We start from the raw sequence: 22,594 nt of genomic DNA, 5'->3' as shown, positions 1-22,594 counted from the left end.
AATAGGGCCCTCCTCAGACAACCACCTGTCCAGCAAAAGGAAGGGGGCGGATTTCCCTGCCTAACCCCCCTCCGTGATTCTTGTATGGTCACCCCAACACTTTGCGTTGTGTGAAAACAGACATACAAATCCTCTGTCAACCAGTAAAACCCTATACAAACACAGGGTAGTCACTGGTATCAACAAGCGGCCTTAGAAACCCTCTCCAGGTCGGGAGCCCAAGGCCCAGGGATTGGAACCCGCTTGAAGGGTAAAACGTGCACCAGAGCGGAAGTCTGACTACCAGACCAGTGCTCCTGTCACCATCACAAACAGCCAGCTCTGCCAGTCACCTGACAAGCACCTCACTCCAGGTGCGTGAAGAACGCAGCCTGGCCCTCTTCAGATCAGCTCCACCACTTCCTGCCACCCCAAAAGCCACGTTCGGTGTCAAATCACAGAGCCACCACTGCCTGAGCCCAGCACGACACACTCTTAGTTCCCGGAGCTGAGATAAGGCTGGAGAAGTTGCCGGGGATTAAGGATAGAACAGGATAATCGGGGACTTCTGCTGACTGCAGAGGGAGGCTCGAGAACATTTCTTTCTGTGCTCTGAGGCTGCACACATCTGACTAACTTCCTCCACACACTAAAGATTTCTAACACTACAAACTCCCCAGTCCCTTCTGAGTAACTTTTACTCAAAAGCCTAAATTTCTGCAAAATCCACGGTGGACAGACCCGCCAGCTCCAACCCCACACTCCTCTCCAAAAGCTGCCCCAGAAAACCTACCACCCACTCCTACAGACAGAATCCTTACACCGAATGCCTCCAACTCCGCAGTTCCAAGGTTGGCAAAAGCAATTAAAACCTCATTTTCTCCGTGCAAGTTAGAACAGACACTTCATCCCCATGCATTTCAAAGACACTTGAAACAGTTACCCCAGCGAGCTGGCGGTCAGGTAAACGCGCTAAGATCCCAAGACAGGGCACTCCGTTTTCCTGAACTTCACCAAAATATCAAAAGCCACTCTGCTCTCTTTTCCTTTTGAAAAGGATGTCAAAGACTCCACCAATCGGTCCCACAAAACACCCAAGTCTTACACTCACAGCAACTCCTTCCCGCTGACCCTAAGCCTCCCTCCTGCGGGCTGCAAACCCGGGAGCAGACCGGCGGTGGTCCCACCCGGACAGGGCCCAGGGGCCTGGGAGAGGGTCACAGACAAGAGAGAGCCCCCATCTACCAACTACAGGCACTCTGCCAGATTCTCAGTAAAACGAAACTTGGTGGTTTTAGGGATACTTAGAGCAGTGGGGGGAGGGGGGGAGGTCCAGTCGGTCTGAATCAGTGTATTTAAAGGAAGTGGCAGCCCCTTCTTGCTCTTTCTCAGGGTGCCTGGAAAAGGTCCCCATGGATTTCTCTCTCAAGGTTTTGAGCTCACAGAAGAAAAAGGAAGGGGCAGGCCAGTTGTAAAACAGACCTGGTGCCCCTCCACCCACCCCACCCCCACTCCCTCTAATTAAAGCAACGTGCAGAATTGACAAAAACCCATGCAGGTTTTTTTCTCAAGCCCTTGCCCAGCGCCTCAGAGCGAGATGTAAAAGTACGGAGTTTCTATGCAAACACCAGGCACGATTAGTAGGGTTTTCAACAGTGGGCAAAGAGGAGGCAGAAACTTAGGCACCGACCTCGTCTGCCCTTTTCCTCCTTTGCCAGTCCTGAGGGACCCACGGCACCCTGCTCTATGCCACGCTGGGGACTAAGGCATGGAGGGACCCGCTCCAGACCTCGCATCTTTGTTCACTTGAAGCCGGGGGCTCAGAACAAAACAAACACACACACAAAACTATCACAGAAACTTACCACCACCACGAGTGCAAAAACCCAGGCGGCTCTCCCAACGTGATGTTTTTTTCCCATCGAATCTAGAAAGGAGAGAGCAGAGACAGCTTAGAGGAGCAGAGAGAAGAGGTGGGCTAGGGGCTTCCCAGAGCCAAAAGGCTGTGAAGACCAACTAACAATAAATGCCAAAAGGTGATAAAAATTCAAAATGGTGGCCACAGTGGCTGCTCCAGAAAACAAAGGCTTTAAGAATAGTGAGGAGGAGGAGGAGTGTCAAGAAATTGGATGATGGGGGGAGTTCCACTCACCTCCGACAAGAAGGTCTGTGCAGATTTCTGTGCTCCTACGTGCAGTAAATATTCGTAGACGTATAAAGCTAACCTGGAAAGTGGGTAGCGGGCAGAGAGAGAGAGAGGGAAAGCGTCAGACCACACCGGGCGCTCGCTCCTGGACCTTGCCAGTTGGCCTCCAAGCCTGTCCTCCAACCCTGTCCGTGCTGTCCCATTGTGGCCCCGACCAGAGGTGAGCAGCTAGCTCGGTCCTGCCTGGGGCCACGGGTATGAGCAGTTAGGGGGTGGGTACGAGGAAACGCGTTTACTTCAAGCCGCGAGGGCTGGAAAGCAGCCCCCGAACTTGAACTTCCAAGTAGCGTCGGAACCAAACCCACCTAGGTCTCTCAAACTCGCAAGCCACCCAACCCCCGAGCCTCGCTCCTTTTCCCAATCCACTCCTTGCCGCCGACCCACCCTCTCCCCACGTTTGAGAGTCCGGGGAGACTCAGTCCTGGGCTCTGGAGTGCTCCGCGAGCTCTGGAGAGGGCAGCAAAGCGCCGCCCTCACCACCTCCCCCCAAAACAACTGTCCCCCAAGCCTAGGGCCAAGCCGGCGCCGCCGTCCCTGCCCAGCCCGGCGCCCCGGAGGGCGCGGGGCCGGCGGCGAGGCCAAGGGCAGGGAAGGGAGAGCGCTCCCGGCCGAACAAAGCCCCCGGCACGCACTCCTCACGCCGCGGGCGGACAAAAGGAGCCTTCGGGGCTGCAGAAGCCACGCGCCCCCTGCCCGCGCCCGGTGGGCAAAGTGCCGTCACCGCGGCGAGCGCCCCGGCTGGAGCGAGCGCCCAGGCTCGCTCGCGGGACCTCGTCCATCCCTCACCGCGGGCCCCCGCGCCCGGCACGCCCCAAGGCCACCAAGTGCCCCCTCCCCCGGCGGCGCCCCCAGACGCCCCAACCTCCGCCGCCTCCCAACAATGGGCTCTCCCACGCCGCCCGCCGCGGCCTCGGGAAGGGGCCAAGCAGGCGGCGCCGGGGCCCGGGACTCAGCAGCCCCCGCCCGCCCACCTGCCTCCCACCACCCGCCCGCAGCCCGGCAGCGGCGCGGCCGCCACTTGGAAAATAGGGCTTACTTTTCCCGAGCCTGCCCGTCCGAGGGCACCGCCGAGCCTTTGCCTTTGGCAAACATGGTTTGCAGAGAAGAGGGCGCCGAGCCTCGCCGCCGCCGCCGCCGCCGCCGCTACCGCTCCGGCTGCTCCCGAGCTGCCCCCTCGCTCCCGGCCCCCTCCCCGGCGTTCGCTCGCTCGCTCGCTCGCGCTCTCCTCGCCGCGCTCCCCTCCCTCCCCCCCAGGCGCTGGCTCCGCGCTCTTTCCAGCTGTCAAAGCGTCAGCCCCGGCCGCGGCCCCATCGCCCTGGAACTCCTCCCGCGCCGGCTCGGCCTGGGGTGCCGGTGCCACCGCCGCCGCCGCTCTCCCGCCGGCCCGGCTGCCCACTGGCTCGCTCGCGCGCCCGCCCGGCTCAGCCTGCTTCTCCCTCAGCGCCTCCGGCACCGCCGCCGCCGCCGCCGCTGCCGCTGGTCTACTTGGAGCTCAACCGAACGTGGCTACCCGGGCGAGGGAGCAAGGCGGGCGTCAACGTCCCGTGATTGATAGGCGCCTCGGCCAATCGACGTGATGGGGCGGGGCCGGGCGGCCCGGGAGGGACGCCCTGTCAGCGCCCGACCGCGGCAGTCCCCGCTGCGGCCGCCACCGAGGAGCCGCTATTCCTGCTCCTGCGGGCCAACGGGGTGGGGGGCGGGAGGGAAGGGGGGGCCGGGTGTGCGAGCCTCTGTTTTCTCTAGATGTGGGGAGGGGACACGAATCGGGACAGGGGAGCTCTAGTCCCCCGGCCCCCGCGAGAAGAGGGTCCGACGGGCGCTCTCCGCGGCGTGGACCGCTGGGGAGTGGGGGGGCGCTGCGGCGTAGTCGGAGGGGAGGGGGCGCGGACCCCTGAGCGGAGCACCGCCGGCTCCCCCCTGCCACGTCCCTTTCCCTTATCTGCCCCTCACCTCCCCCAGCCTCAGCCCTACGCCGGCCCAGCCCTTATCTCCCCTCCCCCTCGCTTGCCCTCCCCGTGGGCTCCGACCTCGGCCCCCTCCCCAGACTCCCACCCGTCCCCACCTTGGCCGCCCCGCCCCCGATCCTCCCTCTCGCCCAGTCTGGCTTCGGAGCGCCGGGCCCGGGGCTCCACGCTGAGAACTGGGCGGCTCGAGCCGGCGCCGAGGCGCGAGGCTGCTCCTTTACTAGATCATTAAAATACTTTGGAAAACCCCAAAGTGGAGTCGCGCGAAAATGGCCCTTGGACTGCTTTGGGGAGCCTGGGGGAAGGGACTGAGGACTTTGGCTAGGAGAACGGAGAGTGATTGCTCCCAAATTTCCAAGGTCTGCCCGCCCTAGCAAGTTAGCCCCTCGGCTTCTCCACGAGAGATGGTGCCATTCCGGGGTAGGGGGGCGTCACCTGGGCGCCCCGCTACGCGGAATGCGCGCCACAGAAATCTGCGAACTTCAAATAAATGGAGCTAAATTGGGGAGCGGGGGACGAGAGTCAGGCGTGGGGGGAGGGGAAGCTTCCATTGTCAGTGACCCAGGTGTACAATGGGAAATTGAGGGGGGGGGCTGGCAGAGTGACCCAGCTATTTGCTGCTGACTCCTTTCTGCCCACGGCGGGAACCCGAAGACACACTGAGTGTCCCTCACTAGAGACTCTTTAAGACGAGAAACCAACCAAACGGGAAGACTCCCCCATTTTCAGACTGTTTTTAGAGCGCGGTTCTCTTTAAATGTGATAAAACACTGTCGGCACTGTCTCTTTAAAAGAGTCAAGCAGAAAAAGCTGTGTAAGCGCTGATTGGCTGCCTGTTTGGATACATCTTTAGGGGAGCCTTGAAACTGTTAGCCTAGGTTGATTTTTTTTTTTTTTTAACAGCGCTGTTCCAATAAACAAGTAACGCCCCTCCCCCTAACATGCCTCGCACCAAACAATTAAAGGATAGGTCAGTGTCCTGGGGAAACACGTTTCAAGTAGGAAAACTCAGAACTAGATTCAACAAAATCAAGTATAATTCACTACCATTAAACTTTGCTTATTTTGATTTGTCGAAGAGAGAAAAAGGGGCTTTAAAAAGAAATGCCCCGCAGCAAACGGATCTGCATTGGTTCAGGAAGGAGACTCTGGGTGCATTTTTGGAATAATGTTCTGCTCAGTGTAGCAGCCTCCCTAAATTAGAATATAGCCAGGCCCTACCAACGCTTCTGGACGCGCTGTGTTCTCTGTTGGGACCTAGCGCTGGAAGGGGAAGGGGGCAGAAAAAGGAAAACTGAACCCTAGTCTCTGGCTGTCTGTGCTAGCTCCCAGTTTAAAGGTTGTTTTGTGAATGAGAGAAGCATGGAGGTTGGGAGGGAGTTGAAATACAACGATAGGGGAGAGAAGGAAATAATTACAGTTATTTTTCCCCCAGGCGGTTTAATTTAATAGGGCTAACTTAAGGTACCTTAGAGCCCACACTAATTAAATTGGCCTGCTCATACCCTTCCCCTGGACTTCTGTTTTTGATGGGCTAGGAATGGCCAGGAATGGCTTGTCAACAGCCTGACTCACAAGAAGCCTGACTCATCTTGGGTCTGCAAGGCCCACAAATTATGAGTGTCATGAGTGTGGGTTAGGTCCCAGCTCAAGGAAAACACTGCCCTTCTCTGGCCCTACTGCATCACAGCTCTACCAAGTTGGCCATGCTGTGTCAGAGTTAGGGCTGCAACACAGGTATATCTGTTTGTGCATCGTTTTCCTCACCTGTCAAATGGGAAGAGGGATCTTTATTATCTCTTGAGAGTCTGATGTTCTATGATGCTAAGATTTCCTTTCTATAGTTTTCTTTCCCCACACCCCACCCTGAAAAAAGGACGAGCACCTCCTTTCAGAGCAGGTGTGGCATGCATTTGGGGAACTTGTGCCAGGCTCTCTGTCCTTGTGGTCTTCCCTTTGCTGGGGCTCGACGCAGAATGTTGGTAGGTTCATGGTGGACCTAAAAGAGATAGTGGGAGGGCCCAGGCAGAGCGAGAAGGGAGGGTGCCATAACCTCCCAGCCTGCTGGAGAGAGGGGAGCTGATGGGTTCCCAGGAAGTAGGACCACTGAGCAGCCCCAACTAGGTGTGCAGTTGATAGCACAGTGATCCAAAATGCGGTCAGATCAGAAGCAAACACCCTACCCCGGAATGGCACTTTCTCTGGAGAAGCCAAAGGACTCACTTGATAGGCAGGCAGACCTGGGCAATTTGGGCGCAATCACTCTCTCTTCACTTACCCCAAGTCCCCCATCCATTCCCCCAGGCTATCTTTCCCCACTGGACCCCCCCAATTCCCACCTTCCCCACCCCACCCCACATCTTCTGGCCCGGAGTGCCTCCCACCCCAGCCCCCTCCTTTGCTCATTCTTTAAGGCTTGCATCCTCTCCAATGCCTCCTCCATAAAAACCTCCGGGCTTTTCACTCCTGGAGTAAAACCCATCCCTCTAACCCTCTGCTTGGTCTCATTTTGCTTGAACCTCCAGAATAGCTCTCCATTCATTCTGCCCATTGTTGTGGCCATTTGTTTACTGTCTGTCTCCCCAGCCAGAGGTGGTTGGGGGCTGGGAGGGCAGGAACTAACTCTGAGTCATCTCTGTGTCTCCAGCACCCGGCACAGGTTCAGTACCTGTGTGCAGTTAGCACTCCATGTACGCACCAGGAGCTACGGGGAACAAGAAAGGAAAAAGTGAGCTCATCCCCAAAGTAGCTCTGGGACGGGTAAGGAAATAAGAAATGCACACCAACAACAATACGATTAGATAAGGCCACACCCCCAGCTCAGCCCCACAGCCTAAACTATAGCAGCTTGCAACTACTGTACTTTCAGTTCCCAGAATACACCAAGCTATTTTACACATCCACCCTATACTCATTCTTTCTTCCTCTCCCTCTCCCTCTCTATTCCTCCCTCCCTCCCTTCTTCCCTCTTTCCTTCCCTTCCTTTTTTTCCTTTCAGGACATGTTTATTGAGCATCTACTATGTACCAAGCACTGTTCTAGGCACTGGGAAATAATCTGGGCAGAAATCCTTACGCCATGTTGCTTACACTGGTGTGAAATCCTCTGCCCTAAAGGCTCTTCCTGTGACAGACTTCTAATATTCTAAAATCCAGCCTGGGAAAGCCTTCCCAGGAAGCCATCTCTGGGCTCCTGGTCTGGGCTAGAAATCCCCTGGTGGCCCCTCTGCCTCTCCCTGACCATGACCTATTGCTGTTGGCCTCTGTGCATGGGTGTGGTCCTGTGTGCATTTCCCCCAAAGGAATGTGAGCGCCTCTCCTCCGGGTCAGGGAATGATCATCATTCACCTGTGGACCTTCAGTGTACAGCAACAGTGGTGAAAGGAACAGAACAAGTGAGTAACTGAGTGACCAGAATGTGGAGGGACAGGCAGGTGGGGTGGAAGAGGGGAAGGAGAGGTGAATTACAAGCTTAGGCTAAGATGACCACTCGTTCACTCAGGTGCCAGAAACTGGGGGGCAGAAATCCTGGGCTCTGGGATCAGGTTGGTGGGGGCCAGGCCTCCAGAAGGTGGCACTTAAAGGAATGAGGCTTCAGGTCCATGGGCTCAACCCAGGAGGTTGTGCTTGCCAAGAATGCCAGAGGATCCCTTTTCCTCTCCCTGGCTTGCAGCTCTGTTTCTGTGTTCCCCACAGCTGCTGGGAGTCTGGGGGCTGCCCCACTGTCCTCCACACCATGCCCAGGGACGTTCAAATGGATGCTGAGCATGCAGCCCATCCCCTTCCTGCCCACTGGGTCCTGGGATTTTAAGGAGGCACCTCGGGTCAATTCCTTGGGTAATTCTGCCCAGAGAGGCTCAGGCCCAGGCTGGTCAGCCCCAGTTTTAGCAGAAGTTTCCTCAAGGGCACTGGGGGCTTCCATGGGAGGAGTGCAAAATCCAGGGCCTGGAGACTTGGCTTCAGCCTGGCTCAGGGCCCCGCTGGTGGACCTTGGGCAGATGATATTCTCTCTCTGAGTCTGTCTGTGAAATGAGGATGTTAAATGAGGGAACTGATGGGGAATCATTTGCTGGGCTGTCCGTCCGTGTTGGCCGAGCCCACGGTTCTGACACCTCTGGACAATGGAGAGTCACTACTGTGAAGGTTGTGTGGAGGCTCTGAGGAGGTAGTAATTGGGGTAACATTTTGTAACTCGAAAAAGATGATTACTCCTGATGTTATTAGCATAGCAGAGCCAGCAAACAGAGAGGTTCTCAGGAAGAAGGAAGAGGCTTTAAGTTTAAAATCAAATGTGTTTTTACATCTTCTGAGGATGCCTTCTGATGTCCTGAGCCACCTTGTAGCAAAATGGGTTTTAGGCAATTTCTTGGATGGGTTTAGTTCTGTCTAGAAAGTACCTACTATGTGCTGAGCCCCGAGCCAGGGACACTGGGAAGTACAAAAATATACAAAGCAAGATCGTGCCAGGGATGGCTGGGGCGAGGACGCTGACGCTCCGCCCCTTCCCCGGTTCCTGCTACACCTCCCTCACCTCCTGTCCAGAGTGCCCCAGCCTGGAGTTCATTCTCGTGAACACAAGGAGAAGGCTCCACGGAGGGTCTAGGTCCGGGCAGCTGAAGAGTGTGGTAGGTGACGGTCGTCAGCACAAGGGTCATTTTGTCGCTGGGAAGGGACGGCCCTCGCCCGCGGTGATGGTGGTTAGTAAGATGAACAAAGATGAGCAGATGAGAGCAGCGATTAACCAAAAGTTGTTAGAAACTGGAGAAAGAGAACGCCTCAAAGAGTTGCTGAGAGCTAAATTAATTGAATGTGGCTGGAAGGATCAGTTGAAGGCACACTGTAAAGAGGTAATTAAAGGAAAAGGACTAGAACACGTTAATGTTGATGACTTGGTGGCTGAAATCACACCAAAGGGCAGAGCCCTGGTACCTGACAGTGTAAAGAAGGAACTCCTACAAAGAATAAGAACATTCCTTGCTCAGCATGCCAGACTTTAAGATTGAATTAGAGGGCTTCCCTTCCCTGGTGGTGCAGTGGTTGGGAATCTGCCTGCCAATGCAGGGGACATGGGCTCGATCCCTGGTCCGGGAAGATCCCACATGCCACAGAGCAACTAAGCCCGTGTGCCACAACTACTGTGCCTGAGCTCTAGAGCCCACGAGCCACAACTACTGAAGCCTGCGCGCCTAGAGCCCTTGCTCCTCAACGAGAGAAGCCGCCGCAATGAGAAGCCCGCGCACCGCAACGAAGAGTAGCCCCTGCTCGCTGCAACTAGAGAGAGCCCACGCGCAGCAGCAAAGACCCAACGCAGCCAAAAATAAATAAATTAATTTAAAAAAAAGATTGAATTAGATTGTGTTGTTTTGTGGTTTTATTTCTGAAAGTAAAAGTCTATCCAGTCCCGTGACAGGGTTCCTCCCTGCCTCCTCCACCCTGCCTTGGACCAGCATGCCTCTGTTTTCACTCACCTGCCATACCTTTGCTCCTGCTATTCCCTTTGCCTGGGACACTTTCCCCCAGATCAAGGCTTCCCTCATTCCTTTACTGCCTCTAGGTCCTTTATCAAACATCACTGGAACCCTCCCTAACGCACCTCTGTGGAATGGCTCCTGTCCCCACTCCTTATCCTGTTCTATTTTTCTCCATAGCAACCATTACCACCTGACATAGGTTTGTTTATTTTTTTCTTACCTATTTCCCTCATTAGAATTTAAGCACTATGCATGGGAGTTTTATCCCCACTTTTAGAACAGGTTCTCAATAAAAATGTGTTAAATGTTGAATAAAATAATTCACTTAACAAAGGCTTTCTTTTTTTTTTTTTTTGCGGTACGCGGGCCTCTCACTGTTGTGGCCTCTCCCGTTGCGGAGCACAGGCTCCGGACGCGCAGGCTCAGCGGCCATGGCTCACGGGCCCAGCTGCTCTGTGGCATGTGGGATCTTCCCGGACCGGGGCACGAACCCGTGTCCCCTGCATCGGCAGGTGGACTCTCAACCACTGCGCCACCAGGGAAACCCAACAAAGGCTTTCTGAACATCTGGCATGGGCTGGGCATCGTGGTAGATGCTGAGAATACAGTAGTGAATAAGATGATCGTGGTCTCCTCCTGGAGCTTACAGCCCAGCGGGAAAGACAGGGTTAATTCCATAGGCACACAGGTAAACGCGTTCTGACAAACTGTGCCAAGTATAGGATGATCCCATGGGGGAAGGGGTAGTAGTCAGGGAGGCCTTCTCTGTGGAGGTGACGTTTGAATTCTAAAGGCTATGTGAGAGTGAACCACCAAAGGGAGAATGTTCCAGGCTGGGAAGGGAAGTCTCTGCAGCAGAGAGGAGCCTGCCAGGTGGAGTTATTGATAGCTAGTCCTCGTGGCAGGAGCAGAATGCCCAGCCGTTCAGCAGATGTCTCTTGCCATGGTATCAGAGAATCCCCGGAGCAGAAAACAAGAGCTCTTTCCCACAGCTGAGGGGAGGTACTGTGGGGTAATACTTCAGCAAGCGAGGCAATGGCTGGAGTCAAAATGGGCTGACCACTTTCACACCCGTCATGATGCCTCTTATAGAAGGAAGAAAAAGAAAATAACAAGTGTTGGCAAGCATGCAGAGAAATGGGAACCCTTGGGCACTGTTGGTGGGAATGTAAAACTGTGCAGCCACTATGGAAAACAGTATGGTGATTCCTCAAAAAATTGCACATAGAATTACCATGTGACCCACCAATTCCACCTCTAGATATATACCCAAAAGAATTGAAAGCAGGACTCAAACAGACATTTTTACACCAATGATCATAGCAGCATTATTCACAATAGCTAAAAGACGGAAACAACTCAAGTGTCCACCAACAGCTGAACAGAAAAACAAAATGTGGTATATCCAATCAATGGAATATTATTCAGTCTTGAAAAAATAATACAAAATCTTACACATGCTACAACATGGATGAACCTTGAAGACATTATGCTGTGTGAAGTAAGCAGACACAAAAGGACAAATGTATGAATTCACTCATATGAGGTGCCTATAGTAGTCAAAATCATAAACATGGAAACTAGAACTGTGGTTGCCAGGGTTGACGGAGAAGGGATGGGGAGTTATTGTCTTATGGGTACAGAGTTTTATTTGGGGAAGATGAAAAATTTCTGGTGATGATGATTACACAATATGAATATACTTAATGCCACTAAACTGTACACTTAAAATGGTTAAAATTGGCAAATACTATGTTATGTATATTTACCACAATGAAAAAAAGAGAGAGGAAAAAGAACTGGGCTGAGAGCTATGAGGCAGGGCACAAGAGGGGTCCAATACAAGATATCATGAGGCCTCAAAAGGGGCACCAAAAAGGGTGGGGGGCGGGACTTCCCTGGTGGTGCAGTGGTTAAGAATCCGCCTGCAGTGACATGGGTTCAATCCCTAGTCGGGGAAGATCCCACATGCTGTGGAGCAGCAAAGCCCGCACGCCACAACTACTGAGCCCACGCACCGCAGCTACTGAAGGCTGCGCACCTAGGGCCCGTGCTCCGCAACGAGAAGCCACTGCAGTGAGAAGCCTGGGCACCACAACGAAGAGTAGCCCCCGCTCCCCGCAACTAGAGAAAGCCCGCGAGCAGCTGCGAAGACCCAACGCAGGCAAAAAAAAAAAAAAAAAAAATGGTGGGAGGCATTTAAACTAGCCCAGTGTGTGTATGTGTGTGTTGGGGGGGGTGAAGTGGGAGGTGGTCAGAGAAAGCTGGAGGGGGCCAAGTTTGAGTGGGAGTTAAGCAGTGGGGGGCAGGTGTAGGATGTGCTTCGGACAGAAGGGACGGCATTCATTAATTCATTCAGCTGACGCTGGACCATTCAGGGCCTTGGGTGTCATGCTAAGAAGTTTGGTCTTTGTCCTGCCGGCAGGGGCTTTAACCAGGGGGTGACCTATTTCTGCTTCAGAAAGAGCCCTCAGGGGGCCATTGTGGAAGAGCCAAGTGTGGAATGCAGTGAGGGACCCAGCAGCAGCTGCGGTGAGGGGTGCTGGGCCAGTGAGGTGGAGAGAAGCTGATGGATGGGAGTCTCCTGGGCTCCGTAGCTGACAGGATGTGAGGGTGCTGAAAATGACTCCTATGCTTCTGACGTGGGTGACGGGGCTGCCAGTCAGGGAATCCAGGTGGGGGAGCAGGTCTGTGGGTGGGGAGTATGAAGAGGGCAGTCTTGGATGTGATGAGTTTGAAAAGCCCATTGGATGTCCAGATGGAGACATCCAGGAGACAGGTAGGTAATGAGCCTGGAGCCCCGGAGAGCAGCCTGCCCCGAAGATGTAGTTCTGAGAGTCATCAACATCCGGAATTTAGATTCAGGCCTGGAAGAGTAGCTAAGGTGATCCAAGCATAACCTGTCAGGAAGAAGACTGGCGTGGTGCAAACAGTGCAGACCTCGGAGCATCAGCAGTCCCGATGCTCCTGAAACCCGCTCCTACCACAGTTTCAGGAATGCAGCTCTCTCCTGATTTCCTTCCTTCCCCTCTGACTGTTGCTCCTGTTATCCTCTGAAGGATTCTTTTTTCTCCAGCCTCCTCTTAAAATTTTATTAGTCAGGCTATTGCTAATCCAATGTTACATAACAAAGAACCCCCTTATCTCAGTGGCTTATAATAAAAGCCGTTTATTTCTCACTCACAGGTCCGCAGTCAACTGGATGGCTCTGCTTCAGGGTGCAGTTTGAACCTGCTCCGTGGGTCTCCCCTGCCCGGACCCAGGCTGAGGGACAGAGGCTGCCTGGCATGTTTCTTTTGGAGTGGGTGAAAAGAGCACCAGGGGCCAAGCCCACCCATGCAAGCATCACATCTCCTCCCAAGCCACATGGCCAACCCCAGCCTCAGTAGGGAAGGGAAGAGTATGCCTCCCACAGAAAGGGAATGGATGTTTGCTAAACAGAAACACTCTACTGCAAATGAGCATCTCTCAGGCTCTGTCCTTGACCTCTTTCTCGCTGGGCAAGTTCAGCCATGCACATGGCATGGACCACACCTGACCTCCATGACGATGACTCTTGAACCTGGCCCAGAGCTTTTTCTCAGCACCATGTCTGTGTAGTTACAAGGCATTCCCACCTGGATGTTCCTCAGGTGCCTCAAAATCCAAGTATCCAGAACTGCACTCCTTCTTTCTCCCTATCTGATTCCTGTTCAGCGCCTATTTCTGTACACCACACCAGCACCTAGCCAGTTACCTGGGCCAGAAACCTGAGTGGATCTCTGCTCCTTTTCTTCCTCACCACCAGCCAATACCAGGGTTGGTCAGCTGTATCTAATAAGCACCCCATGTTCTGTCCACTCCCCCCAGCCCCTCCCTGCACTGTCATCACTGCAGTCCAGCCCTGGATTACAGCCCCCAGTGGATCTCCCTGCCTTCAGACTCTCCCCCAACCATCCGCCCTCTCCTTGACAGCCAGACAGATGTGTTTAAGGCACAGATGTGGCCATGGCATGCTCCTGCTTAAAACTCCTCAGTGCTTAAAACTCTTTCTCTTAAAACGCTTCATCTCATGCAGGATGAAGCCCAAGGCCCTCAGTAAAAAAGTTCAAGGTCCTAGGGCTTCCCTGGTGGCGCAGTGGTTGAGAGTCCGCCTGCCGATGCAGGGGACACGGGTTCGTGCCCCGGTCCGGGAGGATCCCACATGCCACGGAGCGGCTGGGCCCGTGAGCCATGGCCGCTGAGCCTGTGCGTCCGGAGCCTGTGCTCCGCAATGGGAGAGGCCACAACAGTGAGAGGCCTGCGTACCGCAAAAAAAAAAAAGTTCAAGGTCCTTCACGATCTGGCTCCTGTCTCGCTCTGCAGCCTGTCGCTTACCAGTGTCCTGGGCACCAGGGGTAGACGTGATCCCCGGGACTTTGCAGCCTATGGGGGCAACAGACAACTCCACTGGTACTTATGATACAACATGACAAGTGTCACGATGGAGGATACAGGCATTTTACATATTGCAGTGGAGCTCAGCTGGTCTGGGGGGTCAGGGACAGTGGCCTGGAGGAGGTGGCCTTCCTTGGACCCCAATGGGAGTAGACAAGTGCTCTCAGGGAGAAGCTGGAGATGGAGCTCTGAGGAGCACCAGCAGGTCTGATGAAAGAGGAGCTGGTGAGGGAGGCTGAGGAGGCCTGTCTAGAGGGGCCAGTGGGGAAGAAGCCTGGGGAGGGGTGCCAGGGAAGACAGTGCTGCAGGGAGGATGTTGAATGCCTGACAGTGGTTGAGTAGCAGAGTGCATGAACATGGCTTTCAGACGGCGCTCTGTAGAGGGCATGGTGGGCTGGTGAGAGCAGTTTTAGGGGAGCGATGGGGGCAGAAGCCAGATCATGGCGATGGACATGTGGGAGCGGAGACAATCAGTGCAGACTACTCTTTCAAGAAGTTTGGTTGTGAGGGGGTAAGAGACAGACCAGCACCTCGGGGTAAGGAGCTTTGCTGTGTTTGGGTTGAAGACAGGAGAGACTAGACCTGTGTAAATGCTGATTGGAAGGATGGAGTAGAGAGGGAGAGGCCAGAGGTCCTGAGTGGAGGTCCAGGATGACGTTAGAGCAAAGTCCCTAAGAAGATGGTACGGTAACAGTCAACACAGATGGGAACCTCTCTGGGAATGAGATGAGGAGACTGGGACTGGGCCCTCGAGGTACTTACCGTCTAGTGGAGGGGGCTTTGCAGAGGAGCTAAGCTTGGAGCTGGGGCTTTGAAGGTTGAGTAGGAGTTTGCTAGGTAGCCCAGCAGTGGTAAAGGGATTCCAGGCAAGGGAGCAGCATGATGCCTAGGACAGCTAACAGGTCAGAGTGCCACAGTTGGTTCGGGAGTTTGAGGGGGTGGCATGGTGCAAGGAAGGGGCACCGGGGAGCTTCGGCACCTTCTGCATTGACTTTGTGAGAGCCTTTGTGAGAACTCGGGACCCAGCATAGGCACCCGTGGACCCTGAAGGGAGCCAAGGACTGTGTCCTGTTCACCTCTGTGCTGCCCAGGACCTAGCTTACATGTGTGTTGAGTGAACGAAGGATCTGTGCTCAGACAGAATACGTCCATCCTGAGGGTGAGTGTTGTGTAGACCAGAGGCTTTCCTCATCCGAGTCATTCATGGCTCTGGGCCGGGGCACCCAGTGAGCGTTCAGTCAATGTCCCTGGGAGGCACCCCTCCCGTGGGGTCAGCCCCTGGGGCGCTGAGGACTCCAGAGCCCACAGATGAAGGAGGGTGTGGTGGCTGCCCTCTTCCCCAGCTATCTGGGACACTCAGAGCAGAGCTCTCCAGCTCATTCTCCCATTCTGAGCTCCGTTTCCACGGAAACAGACATCAGCAACTATCAAAGTCCCGGCTTTCAAACGCGGGTCTCTTCCAAAACTTACTCTCACATGATTCATAGACTCCACGGTGGTAGCAGCCCACCCTCCACCGCTCTGTGAGGAGGAGAGCCAGGCATCACGGGCAGAGCCAGACTCAAAAACGGAGCCCTGGCTCCCAGGTCAGCACTCTGTCCTTTGTCTGGCACTGCCCGCAACCCAGGAAGCCCAGCAGCCCTCCTGCCTCTTTAGCCTGGGCCTCAGTTCACCCATCCATCCGTATAATGAGAAGATAGTACCTGAAGTTCACACGTGCTTGTTGGGCATCTCAGGGTCAGTCTTGGGATCCTGACCCTAGAGCAGCCCACAGTCTCCAAGGCTGATGTCACTGGAACCCAAGATCTGCTTCCTGCTCACTGAGGGCTGGGGACCTGCCCCCAAGCACACTGGGAATGGGGAGGGGGAGCCCAGAGCAGGCTAGCACGAGAAAGGCTTCTCGGCACTGTCCACTGGGCTGTGCCCTCTCCACCCTTGGCATGCTGTCCGTCCACCCGCACTCCCAGCCTACACCTTCACGTCCCTCTGCTCTGTGTCTGTCTGGCGCTCCACTGCTCTCTCCATCTCTGCACTCCTATCCTCTGTGCCTCTTCGGTCTCTGGGTCTCTCCATACAGTTGCCTCTTGGTCTTTCTGTGGGCTTCTCTGGGTTCTTACCTGTCTCTCTGGGTTTCTCTATTTCTCCCACTAGAGAGACCCACGAGGACAGGGTTTTTTGTTTTGTCCATTGTTGCATCCACAATGCCTAAGGCAGCACCTGGCACGTAGTAGGTGCTCAGCAAACATTTGTCAAATGAATTATCTTTTTATATGTCTTCTTTTTTTTCCTCTCTCTCTCTCTCCCTTGCTGCTTATCTTTTCCTCCTCTCTCTGTCCTCTCTTGGCCCAGCTACTGTTGTGTTTCTTTTAACTTCTGCTTCTCTCTCTCTTTTTCTGTCTTTGTCTATCTCTTCTGCTCAGTCTCTCTCATTCTCTCTCTCCCTCTCTCCCTGTTCTGCCTCGCAGCTGCTGCCGGCCTCCCCCTCCCTCCCTCTCTCTCTTTCTCTCTCTCTCTCTCTCACACACAAACACACACACACACACAAAACCATCTGTGGCATTCTTTCCTGTAAATGTTTCCTAGGTTGATGTGGGTTTAGGAAGTCTAACTTTAAGCCTTCAGCTTCAACCCTCAGATAGCTGCCTACACACATTCCCCCCACCCCCAATTACCATTATAAACAGGACTAGGCACTGGGGCAGCTGACAGCGAAACTGGGAAGTCAGCGATTTGTTTCTAATGCCTTCAGCTGGCTCCTGAGTCACTGTCTTCCTCTGCCCAGTGCCCCTCCTGACCAGTGAGACCCTCCCAGGGCCAAAAGACTGCCCCTCCCAGTAATCCGCTGTAGGGAAAGGTTCTGAGGCAGCCACTCACTGCCCTGTGTGACCCTAGTCACCATCCACCTTCTTCAGAGGCCTGTCTAAAAGTTTCTTCTTGGGGCCCTGGGGGAAGACAACGGTTTTGCCCCAGGAAGAGGTGTTTTAGGCCCCTAGAAGCATGAGGGGACAGTATGTGGTGGGTTCAGAGAAAGAGGCTGTATTCCCATAGGTAACCAGCCTTGTAGACAGCCCCTACTTGAGAGATAGTGGGATGTGATGGAGGAACACCACGTGGAGTCCCACAATAGATCTGGTTCAACCTCAGCTCCACCCCTTCTTCTCTGTGTGGCCTTGGGCAAACTACTTGACCTCTCTGAGTCTCTGTTTCCTCATTTGGAGAATGGGGGTCAGGATACCATCCTTTTGGGGTGAGATTTAGGGTAAAGTATATAAAGCGCTTCACATATAGTACATGCTCAGTGAATACCATTTCCACTTCTCTCTTAGGACACAGGATATGCCAAAAAAAAAAAAATGGAGTAAAGATATATGAAATATGTGCTGTGCTGGGAGTAAAGGCTGGTCTTATGCGGTTAAGAGCTCTAACTTTGGGGTCAGAGAGGCCTAAGTGTGAGGCCTCGTTCTGCCCCTTACTGCTGTGTCATTGACCTTCTGTAAGCCTGGGGTTCTTTGTCTGTAAAATAGAAGTTGTCACACCAACTCTTTAGGTTTGTTGGAGGATTAAATGAGATAATAGCTATAAGTGCTTAGCCAAGTACCTGGCCTGCTGTGTGATCAGGAACTATTAGATGATATTCGTTTTCTAAATGTTAGCTCATTGACTGTCACAGCTGTTCTAAAAGTGGGTGTTATTTCACCCATTTCCGGGGAAGGAAGCTGGGTTTGGAGAGAAGGAGTGATTTACCAGGTGACCCAGCGGGCAGGAGGCAGGGTGAGGACTGGAACCTGGGTATCCTGACTCCAGCCATTTTCTTGGCATCATCACCCAAAATTTAGAAGTTGAGCCCTAGCCCATAAGTCTTCCCTGAACAAGCTCAGGTGCTCACTCTTGCTAGGCAACGATGTGATTGCAAGAGGAAGCAAGTTATAGGAGCAAAACCCCTGCTCTGGGAGGCTAAATACCCAGGCTCATCCAGGACATCCCAAGCTCTTGAACTTGACATAGAACCACAAATAGTGGGAGAGCGGTGGGGCGAGCCAGGAGCCAGGAGCAATGGAACATGTGAAGTCCTTTAGCAAAAGGGTGTCTTCTGATGCGAGTTCCAGGGAGCTGTTATTCATGAATGTGGTTCATCTTGTATAGTGACATGGAAACAAGAATAGTAGGTGTGGCACCCCACTGGCACTCCGAGGCCTCCTACGGAGGTAGGGAAGAGACGGAGGCGTTTGCTTACAAGAATTATCCTGGGAGACAGTGAAAGGATGTCATGGCAGAAAACAAGGCCAGGCACACCTGGAGCCTACAGACTCCAGGACGGAGCCCCCCAAATGCCTTGGGGCTGGGTTCAAACCCAATGGATAGCCTGGATGGGAGGACCCAGCTCAGTCACAACATCTGGGCCACATATGCCCCATTCTATTCTCTACATAGGTCAATTCCAAGAGCAGCACGGGACTGCTAAGTGAGCCATCTGCGGGTGAATGGAGGGTTCCTTCTGGAAAGAGAGTGGGAATAGAGATTACCAGCAGTGACTTTAGCGATGGAAGTGCCTGATAACACTAATCACCCCATTTCAAAAAATTTTTTTCAGCTTGTCAGAGCTGTGAGTCACCCTCTAAGTGAAGGGATTCCCACGCCTAGGTGCTAGTTGGCTGGCAGATGCCAAAACAAATCAAAGACCCAGTAGCAAAGTGCTTGGCTAGGTTTGAGCAAGGTGCTGGGGCGGTGTTGTAGGTGAGGCACTGTTACTTCTTGGGAAAGAACTGTCTTCAGAGCAGCAAGTTTCTCTACTAGGCATTTATTTATCCTCTGCCACTTTGCAAACATGATTCCAGTTCAGAAAGCTTGCAACAAAGGGATTGTGTTTGAGGTTAATTCAAGAGAGAAAAGAAAGCAGGACCAGGGAAATAAAAAGAGAATAAAAATGAATGATACAGGGGCCTCCCTGGTGGCGCAGTGGTTGAGAGTCCGCCTGCCGATGCAGGGGATACGGGTTCGTGCCCCGGTCTGGGAGGATCCCATATGCCGCGGAGCGGCTGGGCCCGTGAGCCATGGCCGCTGGGCCTGCGCATCCGGAGCCTGTGCTCCGCAACGGGAGAGGCCACAACAGTGAGAGGCCCGCATACCGCAAAAAGAAAAAAAAAAAAAAAAAAAAAAAAAAAAAAAAAAAAAAAAAAAAAATGAATGATACAGGGCTTCCCTGGTGGCGCAGTGGTTGAGAGCCCGCCTGCCGATGCAGGGGACACGGGTTCCTGCCCCGGTCTGGGAAGATCCCACATGCCGCGGAGCGGCTGGGCCCGTGAGCCATGGCCGCTGAGCCTGCGCGTCCGGAGCCTGTGCTCCCCAATGGGAGAGGCCACAACAGTGAGAGGCCCGCATACCGCAAAATAAATAAATAAATAATAAATAATTTAAAAAAGAATGATACATCTGCTGGGACTGAGTACCAGATAAAGCTATAAGCTCCTCACTGGCCAAGGCAAAAAGGGAAACATCACTTATGGAGCTCTTGACACAAAGGGGATAGAAACTACATCTGTTGAGTACAATCTGGTATTTTTAACATATACAGTATTATTTCCTCACCAATACCCTTGCCAATAAGCCATTGTTATTCCCATTTTCTGGGAAGGAGAATGAATCTCAGATGTTGCAGTGGATACTGTGATGGTGCTTCACTGAGATGTCCTCTCCAGGACCAATGCACTCATCCCTCAGCTTCTGGGAATTTTGGCTGCCAACAGCTCACAACAGCATGCCTCCCTGGGAACTGACTTTGGCTGCAGGGAACTACTTCACCCAAAGTGACACCCTCCCCCCTTCCCCTTCAAGTAGAACTTCTTAGTCCTGCTCTTAGGGTCTAGAGGTCCCAAATGGGGTCACATTTCCATCGGGGACACAGGAAGTGTTACAATGAACTTCAAATATGGCTGCTGCCCGATTATTCTGAACTCCTTGACCTAAAGATCATCAGCAAGGAGAGGAATCCCTGTCCTGGCAGAGGTGATTGACCCTGGTCATCAGGAGGAGGTATGGCTAAACAGTAGGAACAGAGGAGAATCTGTGTCATGCTCAGGGGATCCACAGGGGCATCCTGTGTGCTACATGCCTGGCTTTCATGGTACATGAACAAGCCAGGCAGGGTGTGGTAAGGTGGGATTCAGACCCTTTATGATTGAGGGTCTGGGTCTCCACCAGGAAAGTTGCCTAAACCAGAAGAGATATTAGCGGGTGAGGAGAATCCAGATCATGTGGTAGAATAGTGATTGCTAGTATCAGTTGTAGTCTTGAGATTAACTTCCACAGCTGGTGCTGTAGTTCACCCTACTAACCCTTCTCTTTCAAGTTTCCCAGGAAACAAACCCAGCTGGAATCTTGGAGAAGTGATTCCCAAATGGGTCAAACTTCACGGAAGCAAATGGATCAGGACAGTGCAAGGGGACGCTCTGTAGTGGATACTCTGGTCCCCACCTAGATCTCTTCTTTAAAGCTGACCCACCCATCCTAAGCTGCTTGAAATATTGCTGCAGGGGTCCTCCCCTAATGGTCTGCCCCCTCCCAGGGGTGGCTAATGTGGAGCTGCCGTGCCCAGCTACCTCGCTTCAATTTGGGACACCTCTGAAGGGCCATCCCAGCTCGAGGGCTTTCTGTAGGATCAGCTGAGGCCTCGATTACAGCCACATTGCAAGTCAGCTTATACCTGTGACCAATCCTGCCTTCCTACCTTCCTTACAGGCATATCTTCCAAGAGCACTTTCTAATAAACCTTGAGCTACAACTCTCAAAGTCAGGGTCAGTCAGTTTCCAGAGAACCCAATCAAAAGCATGTTGGTGTAGTTGCTCAAGATATCAACCCAGATATACATATGCCCCCCTGTGTCATGGAGGCACTTTCTCAAAGGAAGCAAAAGTGTTCTTCCATTGAGTTGTAAAATTTTATTAAGTATTTAATAAAGAATCAAAAGTTTTAAAATGTGTATGCTCTTTAGAAGAGGAATTTCCAGTTTTCTGAGTACTATTGTTGTATAACCAACAACCTTAAACTTAGTGGTGTAAACAACAGCTGTTTTATCATATTCAGGGATTCTGTGGACCTTGGGCAGGGCACAGTAAGGATGGCCATCCTCTGTTCCATGGTGTCTGGGGACTCAGCTAGCAAGACTCCAACAACTGGGGCTAGAATATTCCAGAGGCTTCTTCTCTCACACATCTGGTGCCTAGGCTAGGATGACTCAAAAGTTAGGTTTGGCTAGGATTGTTGTGGCCTCTCTGTGTGACTTGGACATTTCACCATCTGTCACCTGGGTTTCAAACGGGAGAGTCTTGAGAGGGTTCTTTCCAAAATTCCGAGGTGGAAGCTGCATGAATCTTTTTTTCTTTTTTGGCTGCCTTGGGTCTTCGTTGTTGCGCGCGGGCTTGTGTTGCGCACGGGCTTTCTCTAGTTGTGGTGAGCAGGGGCTACTCTTCGTTGCGTTGCATGGGCTTCTCATTGCGATGGCTTCTCTTGTTGCAGAGTATGGGCTCTAGGCGCGTGGGCTCAGTAGTTGTGGCACGCAGGCTCAGTAGTTGTTGCGCACGGGCTTATTTGCTCTGCGGCATGTGGGATCTTCCCGGACCAGGGCTCTAACCCGTGTCCCCCGCATTGGCCAGCGGATTCTTAACCACTGCGCCACCAGGGAAGCCCAGCTGCATGAATCTTTATGACCTGGCCTCAGAAGTCAAATAGCATCACTTTTGCTGTATTTTAGTGGTTAAAGCTGCACAAGTTCTCCCAGATTTCAGGTGGGAGAACTTGATAGGAGGAGTATCAAAGAATTTGCAACCATTTGTTTTTTTAGACCACACACCACTTGTGGGGATTTATCATAGGGAACTATGGGATTTGTCTTAGTGGCTAAGATTTATGTGAAAGGAAGTTTACCGCAACATTGTTTCTAATGCAGAAAAACTGGAAGCAATCTAAATGACCAAAGACTCACAGGGGTTGGTTAAATAATTTGTGGTACAGTGTGTCAATACTATGAAATATATGTAGCTATTTTAAAACAATATAATAGGATGGAAAGATTTTTATAATGTATTGTTAAATGGAAAAAATTTGGTTGTAGAGAGAGTATATGGTAAAATACATTTTCATTTAAAGAATAGAGTTTTGGGGAGTTCCCCGGCGGTCCAGTGGTTAGGACTCTGTGCTGTCACTGCCGTGGGCCTGGGTTCAATCCCTGGTCGGGGAACTAAGATCCCGCAAGCCGGATGGTATGGCCAAAAAAAGAATAGAGTGTTTTAAATTACAGAAATATTCAACAAATTAATTGAGGTTTTCCTATGCCAGCCCTGAGCTAGGCACTGGGGATACAGAGTAAATAAGAACTCGCTTCTTGCTGTGAAAGAGCTTACAGTCTGAGGGTGAGGATGGTAGCAGTGGTGGTGGTGATGGTGACAGACACATAAGAGGAAGAATGTTTCTATTTGGTGACTTTCCAGAGGAGATAACACTTGAGTTGAGTTTTGAAATAAATTGGCCAGACACATTAATTGGGGAGGTGTTGTAGTCATGGA

General features: G+C 52.8%; 2 protein-coding genes across 5 annotated transcripts in view; one reads left to right on the top strand and one right to left on the bottom strand.

Moving 5' to 3' along the window:
- SSBP3 (single stranded DNA binding protein 3) overlaps nucleotides 1–3,412 on the bottom strand; it is a 165,773-nt gene extending 162,361 nt beyond the window's left edge. For 2 of the 4 annotated variants that reach the window (XM_081224113.1, XM_081224114.1), the window contains exons 1-3: nucleotides 3,222–3,410; nucleotides 2,132–2,204; nucleotides 1,845–1,906 (exon numbers count right to left, since the gene is read on the bottom strand). In XM_081224113.1, the coding sequence (XP_081080239.1) occupies nucleotides 1,845–1,906; nucleotides 2,132–2,204; nucleotides 3,222–3,277 (191 nt within the window). In that variant the 5' untranslated portion in view covers nucleotides 3,278–3,410. Of the gene's footprint in view, nucleotides 1–1,844; nucleotides 1,907–2,131; nucleotides 2,205–3,221 lie in introns of all 4 variants that reach the window. The other 2 variants (XM_081224112.1, XM_081224115.1) reach the window with 2 other exon arrangements.
- Nucleotides 3,413–8,725: 5,313 nt separating this feature from the next.
- Nucleotides 8,726–9,151, top strand: LOC308612887 (transcription and mRNA export factor ENY2-like). Its single transcript, XM_081225680.1, has one exon. It carries the CDS (start codon nucleotides 8,840–8,842, stop codon nucleotides 9,143–9,145), a length of 306 nt encoding a protein of 101 aa, XP_081081806.1. The 5' UTR covers nucleotides 8,726–8,839; the 3' UTR covers nucleotides 9,146–9,151.
- Nucleotides 9,152–22,594: the final 13,443 nt, after the last annotated feature.

The sequence above is a fragment of the Mesoplodon bidens genome, assembly GCF_964165515.1.
Source record: "Mesoplodon bidens genome assembly, chromosome: 2".
NCBI classification, from domain to species: domain Eukaryota; kingdom Metazoa; phylum Chordata; class Mammalia; order Artiodactyla; family Ziphiidae; genus Mesoplodon; species Mesoplodon bidens.
This window is presented reverse-complemented; position numbering and strand designations above follow the sequence as displayed.